General features: G+C 38.0%; 1 protein-coding gene across 1 annotated transcript in view; it reads left to right on the top strand.

Annotated features, from left to right (window-relative positions):
- Positions 1-1,520, top strand: part of COL1A2 (collagen type I alpha 2 chain) — a 35,668-nt gene extending 34,148 nt beyond the window's left edge. The window contains exon 52 of the mRNA XM_036247505.1: positions 647-1,520. Within this exon, the coding sequence (XP_036103398.1) occupies positions 647-793 (147 nt within the window). The 3' untranslated portion in view covers positions 794-1,520. The remainder of the gene's footprint in view (positions 1-646) is intronic.
- The last annotated feature ends 12,786 nt before the right edge of the window (positions 1,521-14,306 follow it).

The following is a 14,306-nucleotide window of genomic DNA, read 5'->3' as shown; positions in this document are numbered from 1 at the left end:
TCCTGGTTTAGATCAGCAGATGAACAGAACAATGAGGGGCCTAACTTATTTAATCATTTTTCATGAATATATTTGTTTAAACTCAGATGGTAAATCCAGAGTATTCTTATCAGATCTTGCCTTCTGAAATTCTCCGAAATACTGAAATATATAACATGTCCATATATTAGTCGTTTTTCTTTTTATTAGTTTCTTTCCGTAAATGATACTATATACCCGTCACTTAAAATTACTGGAGCTTAAAAGGATGCAAGCTATAATTTATAGTTATATGTAATTTATTTTACTCACTAGTATAGCCTACATTTAACTTTTTTCACGTTTTCTCTACAACATGCTATAGATGGAAGAAAAATTTAAATGCACTAATAGCAATAGTGCATACGCTCCAGCTCTTCTCCCCACCACCTCAGACACACACAATGAAAATGATAATGGAGATATAAATCACTTGGAATATGTATTGCAATCTTGTTTTTTTAACTAGAGTAGTAGGAAGCCTCTCCCCCTAAAGACACCCCTGATGCTTCTGTTTCACAGATGCACTTATTGATCAGGGACACATGTTCAACAAGGTTCAGATGATATTCGATTCCACAATATTGCTGCTTTACGTATTTTTTTTCCCCCTCTCTTTCTTAAATAGAAAAAGACAAATGAATGGGGAAAGACAATCATCGAATACAAGACAAATAAGCCATCTCGTCTGCCTTTCCTTGACATTGCACTTCTGGACATCGGTGGCGCTGACCAAGAATTCGGTTTGGACATTGGCCCAGTCTGTTTCAAATAAATAAACTCAACCTAAATTAAAAGAAAGGAAATCTAAAAAACAACTTTCTCTCTTTGCCATTTCTTTTTCTTCCTTTTAACTAAAAGCTGAATCCTTCCATTTCTTCTGCACATCTACTTGCTTAAATTGTGGGCAAAAGAGAAGGAGAAGGATTGATCAGAGCATTGTGCAATACAATTTAATTAATTCCCTCTCCCTCCCCTTCCTCCCCAAATGATTTGGAATTTTTTTTCAACACTCTTACACCTGTTGTGGAAAATGTCAACCTTTGTAAGAAAACCAAAATAAAAATTGAAAAATAAAAACCATGAACATCTGCACCACTTGTGGCTTTTGAATGTCTTCCACAGAGGGAAGTTTAAAACCCAAACTTCCAATGGTTTAAACTACCTCAAAACACTTTCCTGTGAGTGTGATCCATACCATTAGGTGCTGACCCAGACAGAGATGAGCTGAGGTACTTGTTTTGTTTTGTTCAAAACACAAAGGTGCTAATTAATAGTATTTCAGATACTTGAAGAATGTTGATGGTGCTAGAAGAATTCGAGAAGAAATACTTCTCTGTATTGAGTTGTATTGTGTGTTTATTTTTTTCATTTGATTTTGCATCAGTAATTTCCATCTTATCCCTGAATAAAAGTATGCAGATCATTTGCCCAACATTGTCCTCTTCTTTTTTGTTCTTTGCCAATCTCATTTCCATCCTCTCCCATGGTTCCAAAGAAGCCTTGTTTCTCAGACAAGCAGAAAAATTAAATTGTACCTATTTTGTATATGTGAGATGTTTAAATAAATTGTGAAAAAATGAAATAAAGCATGTTTGGTTTTCCAAAAGAAAATATTGAGTAAAATTCCTTGCTTCAGTGCTCTTTGCAACATAAATATGGATTATGGCATCTCTACCAGCCATTAGACCGAGTGTTTCTCATCAGCTAGAAACTATGCAAAGGGGCAGTTTGGCAGGTAGAAAGAGCAGAGAACACGGGACCAGGAGATCTGAGCACTGATTCTGGCTCTGTTCCTTTTGGCTCGTTGACCTTGAGTACTTCACCTTCCTGAGCTCCATTTTCTTTATCTATTATATGGAGGAGATCCCTTCTCTGAACTCTTAAATATTTGCCTTACTCAGAATACATAAGACCTAAGCAACATGGCATTGTTGACTTAACGTTTACTCTAAGAAGGGGGCCATAGAACCTTTTGGTTTATTATCCATTAAGCACTTTGAAAGAGTGGCTGGAAGTTGGTCTATGCACAATTAATACTATTAACTAAAACAGTTTCAAATATTCAGTAAAAATGCCATACACTTAAATCTGATGCAACTGAATACAATGCCTGTTAAGAGGTAATGTGTGTGCTGTCAATCAGCATATACAATTGTGGATAATAGTACCATGAACACCCACCTGCCAAATCAACTTCATTTTCCTTCCCTGCACCTTTCAATGACATCTTTAATCCACTTAAACATAGTGATGTGTCAAGTAAAATGTTAAGATTCATTTAGAGCTTGTTTCCTGTTGCAGAACATAATTGTGATTGTAATATTTGCCTCCTGTTATAAGTCATCTCAAGATTCAATTAGTTTTTAAAGCAAAAGACTGAACATGATGAAAATCAAACATTAACTCTAAAAAGTTAGCAAGGTCTACTAACCAAATTGTAACTTCAAATTATGATCCTTCTGCTCCCTGAATCAAACACTGGGATGGTTAGTAAAATGCAGATGCTCGGTTCTTATTATCCAAATTAAGACATGTAAGGAATCGGTATTCTAAAAGCACCTTGCAAAATTCTGATGTGCACGAATTGGGAAACCGTTGGTTAAGGTGATTTCCAAAATCCTTTATTGCTGTAATATTCTCTGTCTGGCAAGAATGAATCAACATACCTGACCAAACTATATAAAGAAAACTAAACCTCTGGGATCACAATACTAGTAACTCCCCACAAATTAGTGACTGAAAATAGCCAAGGCAAACGTGCATGATAACCAGTTAGAAATCTCTGGATTAAACATATGCTATGTCCCTAGGCTCACAGTACAAGATACAACAATAAGGATGATATAAATAGGGGAGAAAGACAAGAAGGAAGAAAACCAACACTTATCGAGTACCAACTATAAGCCAAACACCATGCTAGATAATAATAATGACATTTGATAAATTGAATCCAAATAGGTAGATTTCTTAAGCCAACGGTCACTTAAAAATCTTTTCATCATTGGTGTGAGACTACCAGAAAATAGTTAAATAAATAATGGTATATCTGATAGAAAACAAAGAGGAAACAAGTGATGGTATATCCAATAAACATACCAGTAATGAATAAATAATGGTGTATCTAATAATAGGAAAATAGTGAAATACATTTTGTTATCCCACTAACATTTATGAGGATGATTAAACAAAAGAAAAATGTTTGTAATATTATAACATCATAATCTTTAAATATAATATTCAAGTATACTTTCAGAAATATATTAAAATACATACAAAAATGTTAAAGAGTGGGTGCATTTACCTAGTAATAACATAATTTTTATGCTAAATTTTCCACATGTGCTGTAATACAGTTATAGTATTTTAATCATCCACAACAAATTTACCCTCAAAATATTATGAAAAGAAATAAGCAGTCAACACGTGGAAACGATCCTGGTTGCAGAATGGCAGCTCCAGGTAACGGCTCATCAACCTTCTGCCCACCTATATTTTCTAACGGAAGGAGAACCCTCGGCTAGGAGTCATCATTCGTCTTGTCCCAGCCACCCCGGGACCCTGGGGCGGAGTGCACACAGCCGTACCTCCTCAGGGGCAGGGGCAGCAGCATCCTCGGGGCTCTCGCAGCTCAGTTGCACAGAGAGAATAAAATACTGTGTGAACACCGTTTCAAACACAGCGTCCTCTGAGGATAGCAGAGGACACTCTTAATTAGTGGGAGGGAATCTCAGGAAATTAACCTGAGCCTCATGCCGTACCAGTGATATTTGGATCGAGCTGGCCAGCTCTTGCCAGAAATCTCATTTCACCTTCAAGCCCTCTGTCTAAATGCTTTCTCTCTGGAAGTCACATATGAGAAGTCTGGTGCTTACCCAGCCAGGAGGTCCACTGTGACTGTCCCCAGGGCCTGGGCGATGTACCGGAAGCTTGACCCTTGCATGGCCAGCCCCCTCTCTAGAGACGAGTCTCCAGGCCAGAGAGACTCTCCTCACAGTATCTCCTGACCCTTGGTCATGTGAAGGTCAGCCTTCTCTAACTTGTGCCCGTGTGAGATGGAAGACCATCACACATGAAAGAGAGAAGGAGCAAGGTAACCAAGATGAAAGGAGGAGATATTCATCAAGTCTGGTAAAAGGGTCATTTAAAATTCTAAAATCAATATGGTTAATGCACTGGCAAAGAGCAAAGACACCTGAGCAATGCTGAACGCATTTATTATCTTTAATGCCAAAAGTCTTTTTCATGCTATTCCACTTAATATCACTGAAAAGGAAGTTCAGAAATTGGATTATGTATAAGAAAAGTTGGAAATGTCATTTCGGGTCAGAACAACAATCCGTCTAGATGAGCGCTTCGCCTTCAACAGTGGCACCAGGGGAAATTTGGGAGAAACTGTGGTTGGCACCTTCCGTGAAGCCAGCCTCAAAACTCCCATTTAATAACCCATTATAAATCTTTTCTGTACACAGATGTATCTAAACCCTTCCAGAGCCCTCTATCTGTTTTGAAATATGTTGGTATTACAGTACCAACAGGAGGGAGCAATGCTGAATTGTTAGCTCAACTTCCTGGCCCTCTGATCAAGTAGCTAAAATATGTTTTCTATCCTTGTGCCTGATCAGCCAGGGATTCAACAACTCGGTGTCCTCAGGGAGCATCAGTAACTGCAGCAAAGGGGCCATAGGCAGCCCTGATGATTGACTTATCCCTGCAGTTCAGTGGAATGAGCACATAATTTGTGGTCAGCAGCCAAGGTTATGGGCACCAGCTCCACCACTGGCCCTTGGGAAAGTGTCTTAAGTTATCTGAGAAGCTGGTAAACATACTTGCTCTCAGAGACTGCCATTAGCATACCTCCTCTACCTCTCGCCCAGCAGGAGGATCAGTGGGGCAGGTGTGAAAGTGCTTAGCGAAGTGTGGGCGAATGTTACTTGTCATCATTAGGTCAAAAATTCCCAGTCACCAGTCACCAGTAGTCACCTCTTGATTAATATCCCTGGAGTGCCAGGGATCGGATAGTCATCTCTCCCATCCCTGGCAGTCCAATTTAGGAAGAGAAGAGACTGTAATTTAAATTTAATTAACATCATTCTCTAAATTGGTAGTCTATCAATGTTGAGTTGTGCTGCCCTATCAGTAAAAATGTGAGCACTTACAATGGATTTTGTTCATCTTTTTATATATAAATGTTGTATGTGTAGTATGGTACTAGTATACTATGTGCAACGTGAAACCTACACGGAATAAAAACTTTACAAGGCAGAGAGTCGATACAAATAGAAAATCCCATACGCCGTTGGATCATTTTGTACACACCCCAGGGTGCATGCTCCTCCCTACCCCCACTGGAGAGACTACTGCTTTAAACAAGGATTCATGAGGGACTGCTGGGGAGGGGGACATCAACGAAGTCCTGAGTAGAATGCTAATTTTTGTGTATATGTGAATTTTTCTTGGGGCCTACAACTTTCTTTGGATACTCCAAGGGGTCCATGACCAAAAAATATGTTATGAACTACTAACCCAAAGAAGTAGTGCTCACTTCATTAAACTTAGACTGTTCTGAACATGTTGTTTCTCCTACTCTAAGACCTAGGAAAACCAACCAGCACGAGCCCCAATGAAAATAGAGGTTTGTCTTTCATTCTTCCGCTTCCCTGTTGTCTGTTCCCTGTCCCATCCTTCAACAAGGCTTGGCAGATGCTTCATGAACCAGACTTGTACTTTGCAAAATCAAAATACACCTGCCACAGGTGTATTAAACTTTCCAAATAAAGTCAGTAATGGAGATCAATTAACGTGTTGGTCCTTTTAGGTAAAATATGATATTTTAGTTATATATTTTTTAAATATGTTTTTATTGATTTTTTTAGAGAGAGAGGATGGGGGAGAGAGATAGAAACATCCATGTGAGAGAGAAACATCAATGGACTGCCTCCTGCACGCCCCCTACTGGGGATGGAGCCCACAACCAGATCATGTGCCCTGACCAAGAATCAAACTGGGACCTCTCAGTCCATGGGATGACGCTCAATCCACTGAGCCACACCAGCTGGGCTACTTATCTATTTTTTAAAAAGAAGCCTTAACCTAAAAGGATTGCAATTCCTGGCACCATAAAAGGTGCTAAGGATCAACATTAGAACATGTTTTTCAGGGACCCTCAGATCACCTCATAGAACCAAATGTCTCCTCCTCATCTGACTGCCCCTAAGCAGAGCGATTACTCTGAGCCCAAGGTATAAGAGTAATTCTGGCCAGAATTAACAATCCTAATAAATTCTAGAAAGGTATCCTTAGAACTGAAATTCATTAACACAGAATGCATTTTACCACTAACGTGAATATTTTTTCCTACTGCAAAATTACTCTTGGTGTCCAATGTCTTAATTAACTATAAACAGCATGAAAAAAAAAACCAACAGAAACAATTTTTTTAATGGAATCTATTAATGCCAGGCAGGATAAGAACACCTACTCATAAACCAGGGTGCTGAGAGGACGCCTTTCTCTCCCTGCGGGATGTCGCTTCAAGTTCACTGCTCCCCCTGCTGACTGGATAATAGAACACCCCAGTCTTCTGCCACAGGCACACACCATCAGAGAACGAAAACTCAATTTTAGGAGGAGAAGACAGAACAACTGCTTCTTGTGCCTATTTCCTGTCTGCCCAGACACACAGCCTTCTCTTCAGCTTCCCCGTGGTCTACCTTCGTTTCGTCAATGCCTCCCTTTCTTCTTACCCTCTCTAATCTAACCTTAATATCTCTCTGGTAAGTAGAAATCACAAGGAGACAAGCATGAGTTCAAAAGGAGAATGGACTTTTGGATGAGTAGAACCGTCGAATACTACAAATGTTGCCCCCAAATGCAGTGAGTAACCCTTCAGGATTTAAGCAAGAGGTTTTAGGGATTATATGAAACAGAGACAAGAGGATGGTGACACAAAGAACAGAGGAGTCGAAAGCAGAGCTATCTGGATTTGAATCCTGTCTCCACCATTTCCTCATCTATAAAATGGGGATAATGATCACATGACCCACAGGATTGTTAGGATCAGAAATAGGAATGTCTACAACTTGTAAATTTGATGGAGAGTAGGTATCCAGCACCATGCTCTCATTATCCCCATGAGGCTGCATCTTCCCTGCATTAACTCCACAGCTAAGAAAAGTAATCACCTTTCCACAAGTCCTATCTTCTCCACCAGCAGTGACCTAAAATGATAGCACATCTACAATTCAATTACACTTCGATTTCTCCTACCACAGAGAGATTCCGGCAAAGGTTCAAACCCTCACAATTTTGATGAGTCCTCCACAATCCAATAAAAAGGCACTGTGCTTTTATTAAAAGATTGAAAACCATTTCTTTTTACAAAAAAAAAAATCCAACAATTCCATCTTCACAGGGAAAAAAGTAAAGTTTCTGATAAAAAGAACAATTTGCATTCAACTGATCTCTGCCTTGTGCCATTAGGTGCATCCAGTGTTGGAGAGAAAACTTTCTGAGCTTAGAAAGGGTATTTTTGCTTATTTGGAATCCAGTCCTACACAGACTGTAACTCATACATGTTAAATTAGCCAAACTTCTGACACTTAATTTTCACAATTTGATTTTCTAAAACTTTGTCTCTGGTAGTGGAAATCCTCACTCAAGAGTTATCAGCACAAGAAGTGATCATAATTATTAAATTCATGTCCTCAGGGAAATTTCTCAGCCTATTACATTTACTCAAGGGCTTTAAATATCATTAAATCACCTATTATTGCCAGTGCTCCAAATGTCTATATGAATAATATTATAAGTGAATCCACTTCAAAGAAACACGGAAGAAGCTTTGATTATAGTTATTTCCAACATGGTTTTTTTGTCACTGATTATAGGTCTCCTTCGCCCTGTAATACAGAAATCTAAAGTAATTTTTTAAACTTTATCAATATAACTACATGAAAGTTTCCATCTTCTAGTTTGCTCATTATGATATACATGTTTCTAATCAAAAGAATTTTTTTAAAAAACCTTCCTCCAATAAAATCTATAAAATTGTCTATTTAACCATTTCTCTGGGTTATTCATAATAAATATTTACTTTCAGTTATTGTTGGGCATGCCATTAAAATACAGGGAACTTATGGCCAGTTTGAAGCTCCACATGTTTTATTAGATTTTCTTCAACTAAAATGTCACAATAAACACTCACCTTGCCATAATAAATTATAAAAAGAGGGTTACTTTTCTTCTCTTGAGCTTGGGAGAGCTATCTATCAGAGTACAAAGTCCACTAAATCCTTTGAACCTTTGAAGAGAGAAAGACAAATCAATGTCAAAAATGATGTGCCTTCTCACCAATACACAAATTAAACTGTGTATTTTATAAGATTTATGGGGTAACTGGGCTCCTTTTTTATTATCACTTCTGCTATGTTTCTGTCAAGTGAGTCTAATTCAGTACAATGGATTGATACGTTGGGGAAAATCTCTAGTCTCCATTCTGGGTTGGGGAAAAGAACATGCAGACAGATTAGTCACCCTATACTACTCGTATTATGGTTTAATTGGTCTGAAATATTGTTTTAAAACTCCCTTGGTGATTGTAATATGCAGTCAGTCTTGAGAAAAATTGTACTAGACTAAAGCCATAGGATTCTGAAACTCTGCCTTAAAGTCACTGGTCAAGTTGGAAGCATGTGCATAGGTGCCTTTTTCTAGGAAGACAGTGTGCAATACTTCTCAACGTTTCCAAGACATTCCACAATCTCTACCTAACCAGAATTGCTGGGGGTGGAGCCAATGTATCTGTATTTTCAATGAACACACTGAGGTGATTCTTATGTACTCCCAAAGTTTGGGAACCTCTCATTTATTGCTATGATCATCTTATTGACACATTCTTGGATGATTCTGTACCCTTCTCCCCAAAATGTTTAGGATCACAGCTCTAAAAACATAGGCTCTCTTAGCTGCTTAACTGAAAACATGTAATGGCTCATTGAACATGTAAGCAATTAATTTGAGAACAGTTGCAGTATTATAAATGTGATTACTTATTGCAAACCTAATTAATCCAGTCAGGAGGAATGTTAATTACAAAGGAATATGAAAATTAGCGTGAGTGCATGACTAAATTCTGACCTATTATATTATCTTTCTGGTAATTTACGTTTAAAACCTTACCATGGGAAGTTTTATGTATATGTGATTAATAAGGTAACATTAGTCCACACTTGAGGGCTGATTAAGTAACCTCAGAAACACCCTAATTAGGAAAATCTACACCTTAAAAAGGTGGCTACTCTGGTATTTCCATTGCATAGTTTTTTTTTTTTTTTTTTTTTTTTTTAATCCTCACCCAAGGACATTTTTCCATTTTTTTGCACAGATAGAGTGGGAGGGAGAGAGAGAGAGGGAAACATCGATGTGAAAGGGACACAGCGAGTGGCTGCCACCCGCACGACCAACCAGGGCCGGGGACAAACTGCAACCGAGGTACATGCCCTTAGCGGGAACCGAACCCGGGTCTCTCCGGACCGCAGGTGGATGCTCTAACCGCTGAGCCAAACCGGCCAGGGCGCTACTCTGGTATTTCCAATAGCATTATTGAAATCTATACCAGAGGATATATAAAACAGCATAAAAGATGTTAAAAATAAATTTTCATTGTTGAAATTATGGACTTAAAGATGTATGACTAGCTTATACATATTTAATATTAACAAAATTTGGGCTAAGCTTTGCTCTACTTGTAGCATAACACTTAATAGCAAAATTTATGGTAAAATACATATAGGTCAATCTATTTTCAACCATCAGAGGCTAATTATATTTACCTAAAACTCTTGACTCACTAAGTTGGCTTAGAACAGTCCATAAAAGGACTCCAAAAAAAAACGTTTTTTGAGAAATGACAGAAGATGGCCAAAAAAAATGACACACAAAGCAAAACTATATTTAATTTACTTTTTAAAAATAAATGCAATAATGCTCAAAACAATGACTGTATTTCTTTTATGAGCAGTGGAATATCAACCAAACAAATCTAGATAGAGTATAAAGCAATTGGGAAGGCTCCCAAAGCTCCCAAGAATCTCTCCTAATTTGGGAGCAGCCCAGGTTTAAGAAGTCTGTGCATTTATGGCCCTTTCCTATTGGGGATTGGAAAGGTAGAGGAAGAGCTGTAGCCAAGCTGGGCCATCAACTTCTCTCTTCTGAAAATTTAAAACTTGGAGTGGATTGATTTTGGGTTTGTCTGTTCTGTTCCATTGATCTATATGCCTGTTCTTGTGCTGGTACCAGGCTGTTTTGATTATAATGGCTTTGTAATATAACTTGATGTCTGGTATTGTGATCCCTCCAACTTTGTTCTTCTTTTTCAAGATTGCTGTGGCCATTCAGGGTCGTTTTCGGTTCCATATAAACTCTTGGAGTACTTGTTCTGATCTGTGAACTATTCCTTTAGTATTTTAATGAGGATTGCATTGAATCTATAGATTGCTTTGGGTAGTATAGACATTTTAATGATGTTAATTCTTCCAATCCATGAACATGGTATATGTTTCCACTTTTTTATATCTTCCTCTATTTCTTTTTCAATGTCCTGTAGTTTTCTGAGAATGGTCTTACCTCCTTGGTTAGGTTTATTCCTAGGTATCTTAATTTTTTTCGTTGCAATGGAAAATGGAATTTTTTTAAATTTACTTTTTCTGTGTGTTCATTATTGGTATATAAAAATACCAATGATTTTTGGATGTTGATTTTGTATCCTGCTACTTTGCCAAATTCATTTATTAAATCTAGTAGTTTTTTGGTGGAGTCTTTAGGTTTTTCTATGTACAATATCACTTATCTGAGACAAAGGTGGCAAGAGCATACTGTGGGATAAAGACAGTCTCTTCAATAAATGGTGCTGGGAAAATTGTAGAAGTACATACAAAAAAATGAAACTAGATCACCAACTTACACCATACACAAGAATAAACTCAAAATAGATAAAGGACTTAAATGTAACTAATGAAATCATAAAAATCCTGGAAGAAAATGCAGGCAGCAAAATCTCAGACATGAAATGTAGTAGAATTTTCATCAATACATCACCTAGGGCAAGAGAAACAAAGGAAAAATTAATAAATGAAAACACATCAAACCAAAAAGCTTCTGCACAGCGAAATAAATCAGTGTCAAAATGAAAAGGGAATCCACTTTATGAGAGAACATATTTACCAATGATATATCAGATAAGGGGTTAATTTCCAAAATATATAGAGTACTCATACAACTCAACAAAAGGAAGACAATCAATTAAAAAATGGGGAAAATTTTAAAAATGGGCAGAGGACCTGAATAGACACCTCTCCAAACAGGACACACAAATAGCCAAGAGACATATGAAAAAATGCATCACTAATCATCAGAAAGATGCAAATTAAAAAACTATGAGATATCACCTCACACCTGCCAGAATGGCTGCCATCAAATCATTAAACAAGTGTTGGCAAGGGTGTGGAGAAAAGGGGACTCTAGTACACTGCTGGTGGGAATGCAGACTGGTGCAGCCACTATGGAAAACAATATGGTGTTTCCTCAAAAACTTAAAAATTGAACTGTCATTTGACCCAGTGATTCCATTTCTAGGAATATATCCCAAGAAGCCTGAAACACCAATCAGAAAGAGTATATGCACCCCTCTGTTCATAGCAGCACTATTTACAATAGCTAAGATCTGGAATCAGCCCAAGTGTCCATCAGTAGATGAATGGATAAAAAGGCTGTGGTACATATACACAATGGAACACTATGTAGATGTAAAAAAGAAATACCTCTCACCCTTTGAGACGACATGGAGGGGACCTGGGGAGTATTATGCTAAGCAAAATAAGCCAATCAGAGAAAGACAGATATCACATGATCTCCCTGATTTGTGGAATATAATGAACAAAATAGATACAGAGATATGGAAGTAGGGAATAGACTGAGAAACTTCAGAGGGAAGAGGGGTGGGAGGGTGGGAAGAGATAAACCAAAGACTTATATGCATATATGCATAACCAATGGATACAGACAATAGTATGGTGAAGGGGGGGAGTGGAGTGGAGCGTGTCAATGGGGGGAAAAGGAGGGACAGCTGTAAAAAAATTAATAAAAAAAACACAAAACTTGGAGTGGAGAAGAGCAGAGACTGAGAGCCACTGAAGTTTCAGCCTGTTAACAACACTCTAGAGACAACTCTCAGCTTCTGATAAGGTCCCAGAATGGTACCACGTTTTTGGTTTTTCTTTGAATTATTAAATAATCCAATATTCTTCCATTAACTTTCTTTTATGCTTAAGTTAAAGAAAGTTAGTTTCTGTCACACAAAACAAAATGTTGACTAGTATATCTATAAACAGGAAATGGCAAAAACTAAGGAATATAGGACAATCTTATAGTAAGTAGATACTTAGGATTAGTAGAAATAAGAACCAAAAGTTTGAATCGTTTTTTTTTTTAAGTATCCAGAGAAAAAACATTGTTGGGACACAATTTTCTGTGGGTCTTTGGCGTTTCTGCAAAATGTCTTTTGAGCAAAGGCACTGAAGGCCTTTGTTTTGGTCTACCCTTTCGAGGATGTGTGCAGTGATTGTGAACAACAACCTTGGGAGAGAGAGAGTGTGTGTCTCCTTGCAGAGTGAAAGGCAGGTTACTGCCCAGTATAATGAATATAATGCTTCCCTACAGGGCAAATGTCAGGTAGGTTCTCCTGCAGCCCACTGTAAAAGACATGGTGTCCCCTTTCTTGGTGTTCCTTGGCTGTGGCACATCTACCTGGGATGCTCTGCATTGCCATCATGGGCAAGGGGACCAGAAACAAATATAAAACTTATGTTTCTTGCCTTGCTGTGAGTAATAAAGTCCTTTGTCTCTAACTCAAAAGTCACATGTCTTCTGCCAGCATCTATTAAATTTTGACAGGCTAACAGCTTTAAAGTGGAGAAAATTTCAGACCCTTCACAGTTCTTGACAAACATTTCAAAGAATTCATATCAGAATGAAGCTGCATCCATCCTGTATTCTTGTCTTTCAAGTTGCCTAGCAACTAGTTGGTCACCATTGATCTGACAATCTGCAGTAATGAAAGACCACGCTATGTAGAAAAGTGTGATTGAACTATATGCTTCTAGATGACAGAGGTTGTCTGATTCATCACCGATTTCCTTTACCACCTAGCCCAATTTCTAATATAGACTGTACGCTCAATGATTTTATGTTGGAGAAATTGCTAAAAGAAAGAATTAACTGTAAAAATGACTGTTGGGATAGTACAGAGTCACAGTAACTAAGACAGTTTTAATCTCTATCATAGGTACTTTTCCTAAGAATCATTCTGATTCTTCAAGTTCACTTAAATGTGAGTAATAGACATCTGCTCAGGGAAGCTCAAGAAACAGGGACACACATAGAGGAAGAAGAGGGAAAGGTAAACAGCCCTGTTGAAATGAGGCTGGGATGCGGCTCTCTACGGAAGATGGCTTTAGAGTTCTCGGGTGCAGGAACTTGGGACACTTTTTCTCTACAGCTCCACCATGAATCTGCTTTATTCATATTCTGCATGTTTGTCCTTTCAGATCTGCTATTAATTGGCAATCTTTTTTTCTACTTGCTATTCTAATTCCTTAGGGAGAGATTCCGGTGCAGTTCATAAATCCCTTGGCAGCCTATTAACTGGTGACCTTTGAGTAGACATCCCATCAACTATGATCTTTAAAGTCATATGGGATAACACTTGGCCACCTAGGTACCACAGCCATGGGTGGGACAATTTTTAAAGGGGGAGAAGGTGTGAAAGGCCATGAGCAGCATCTTTACTTGAATGTCTGCTGCCTATCTATCCTTCTCACATTCTTCCTATCCCTACTTGCTCCTGAAAAACATGTGCCTTATTACTCGTGGTTTCAGTATTTTGTCTTTAGATAAGAACATAAAGTACAAAGAGTTCTTAGACAGTAATTAAGACAAAAATGCTTACACCAAAAATTATGGGGGGTGGGGATGAAGAATCTGAATAAAAATATAAAAGACAAAAAAGGTCATTAAACATGCAAAAATGTTTGATTTCTCTAGTAATCAAAGAAATACAAAGTAAAACCTCACCTGGTTAATGGCTATGTTTCTTTTAAAAATAATAGTGTTTACCAAAGAACCATATATGCATAATCAGTGGACACAGAAAATAGTTTGGGGAAAGCAGGAGGGGGGTGGGAGTGTGGAGGAGGGGGTCAGTGGGGGAGAAAAGGGGAGACATCTATAAT

Source organism: Molossus molossus, unplaced genomic scaffold, assembly GCF_014108415.1.
Source record: "Molossus molossus isolate mMolMol1 unplaced genomic scaffold, mMolMol1.p scaffold_m16_p_7, whole genome shotgun sequence".
Taxonomy (NCBI): Eukaryota; Metazoa; Chordata; class Mammalia; order Chiroptera; family Molossidae; genus Molossus; species Molossus molossus.
This window is presented reverse-complemented; position numbering and strand designations above follow the sequence as displayed.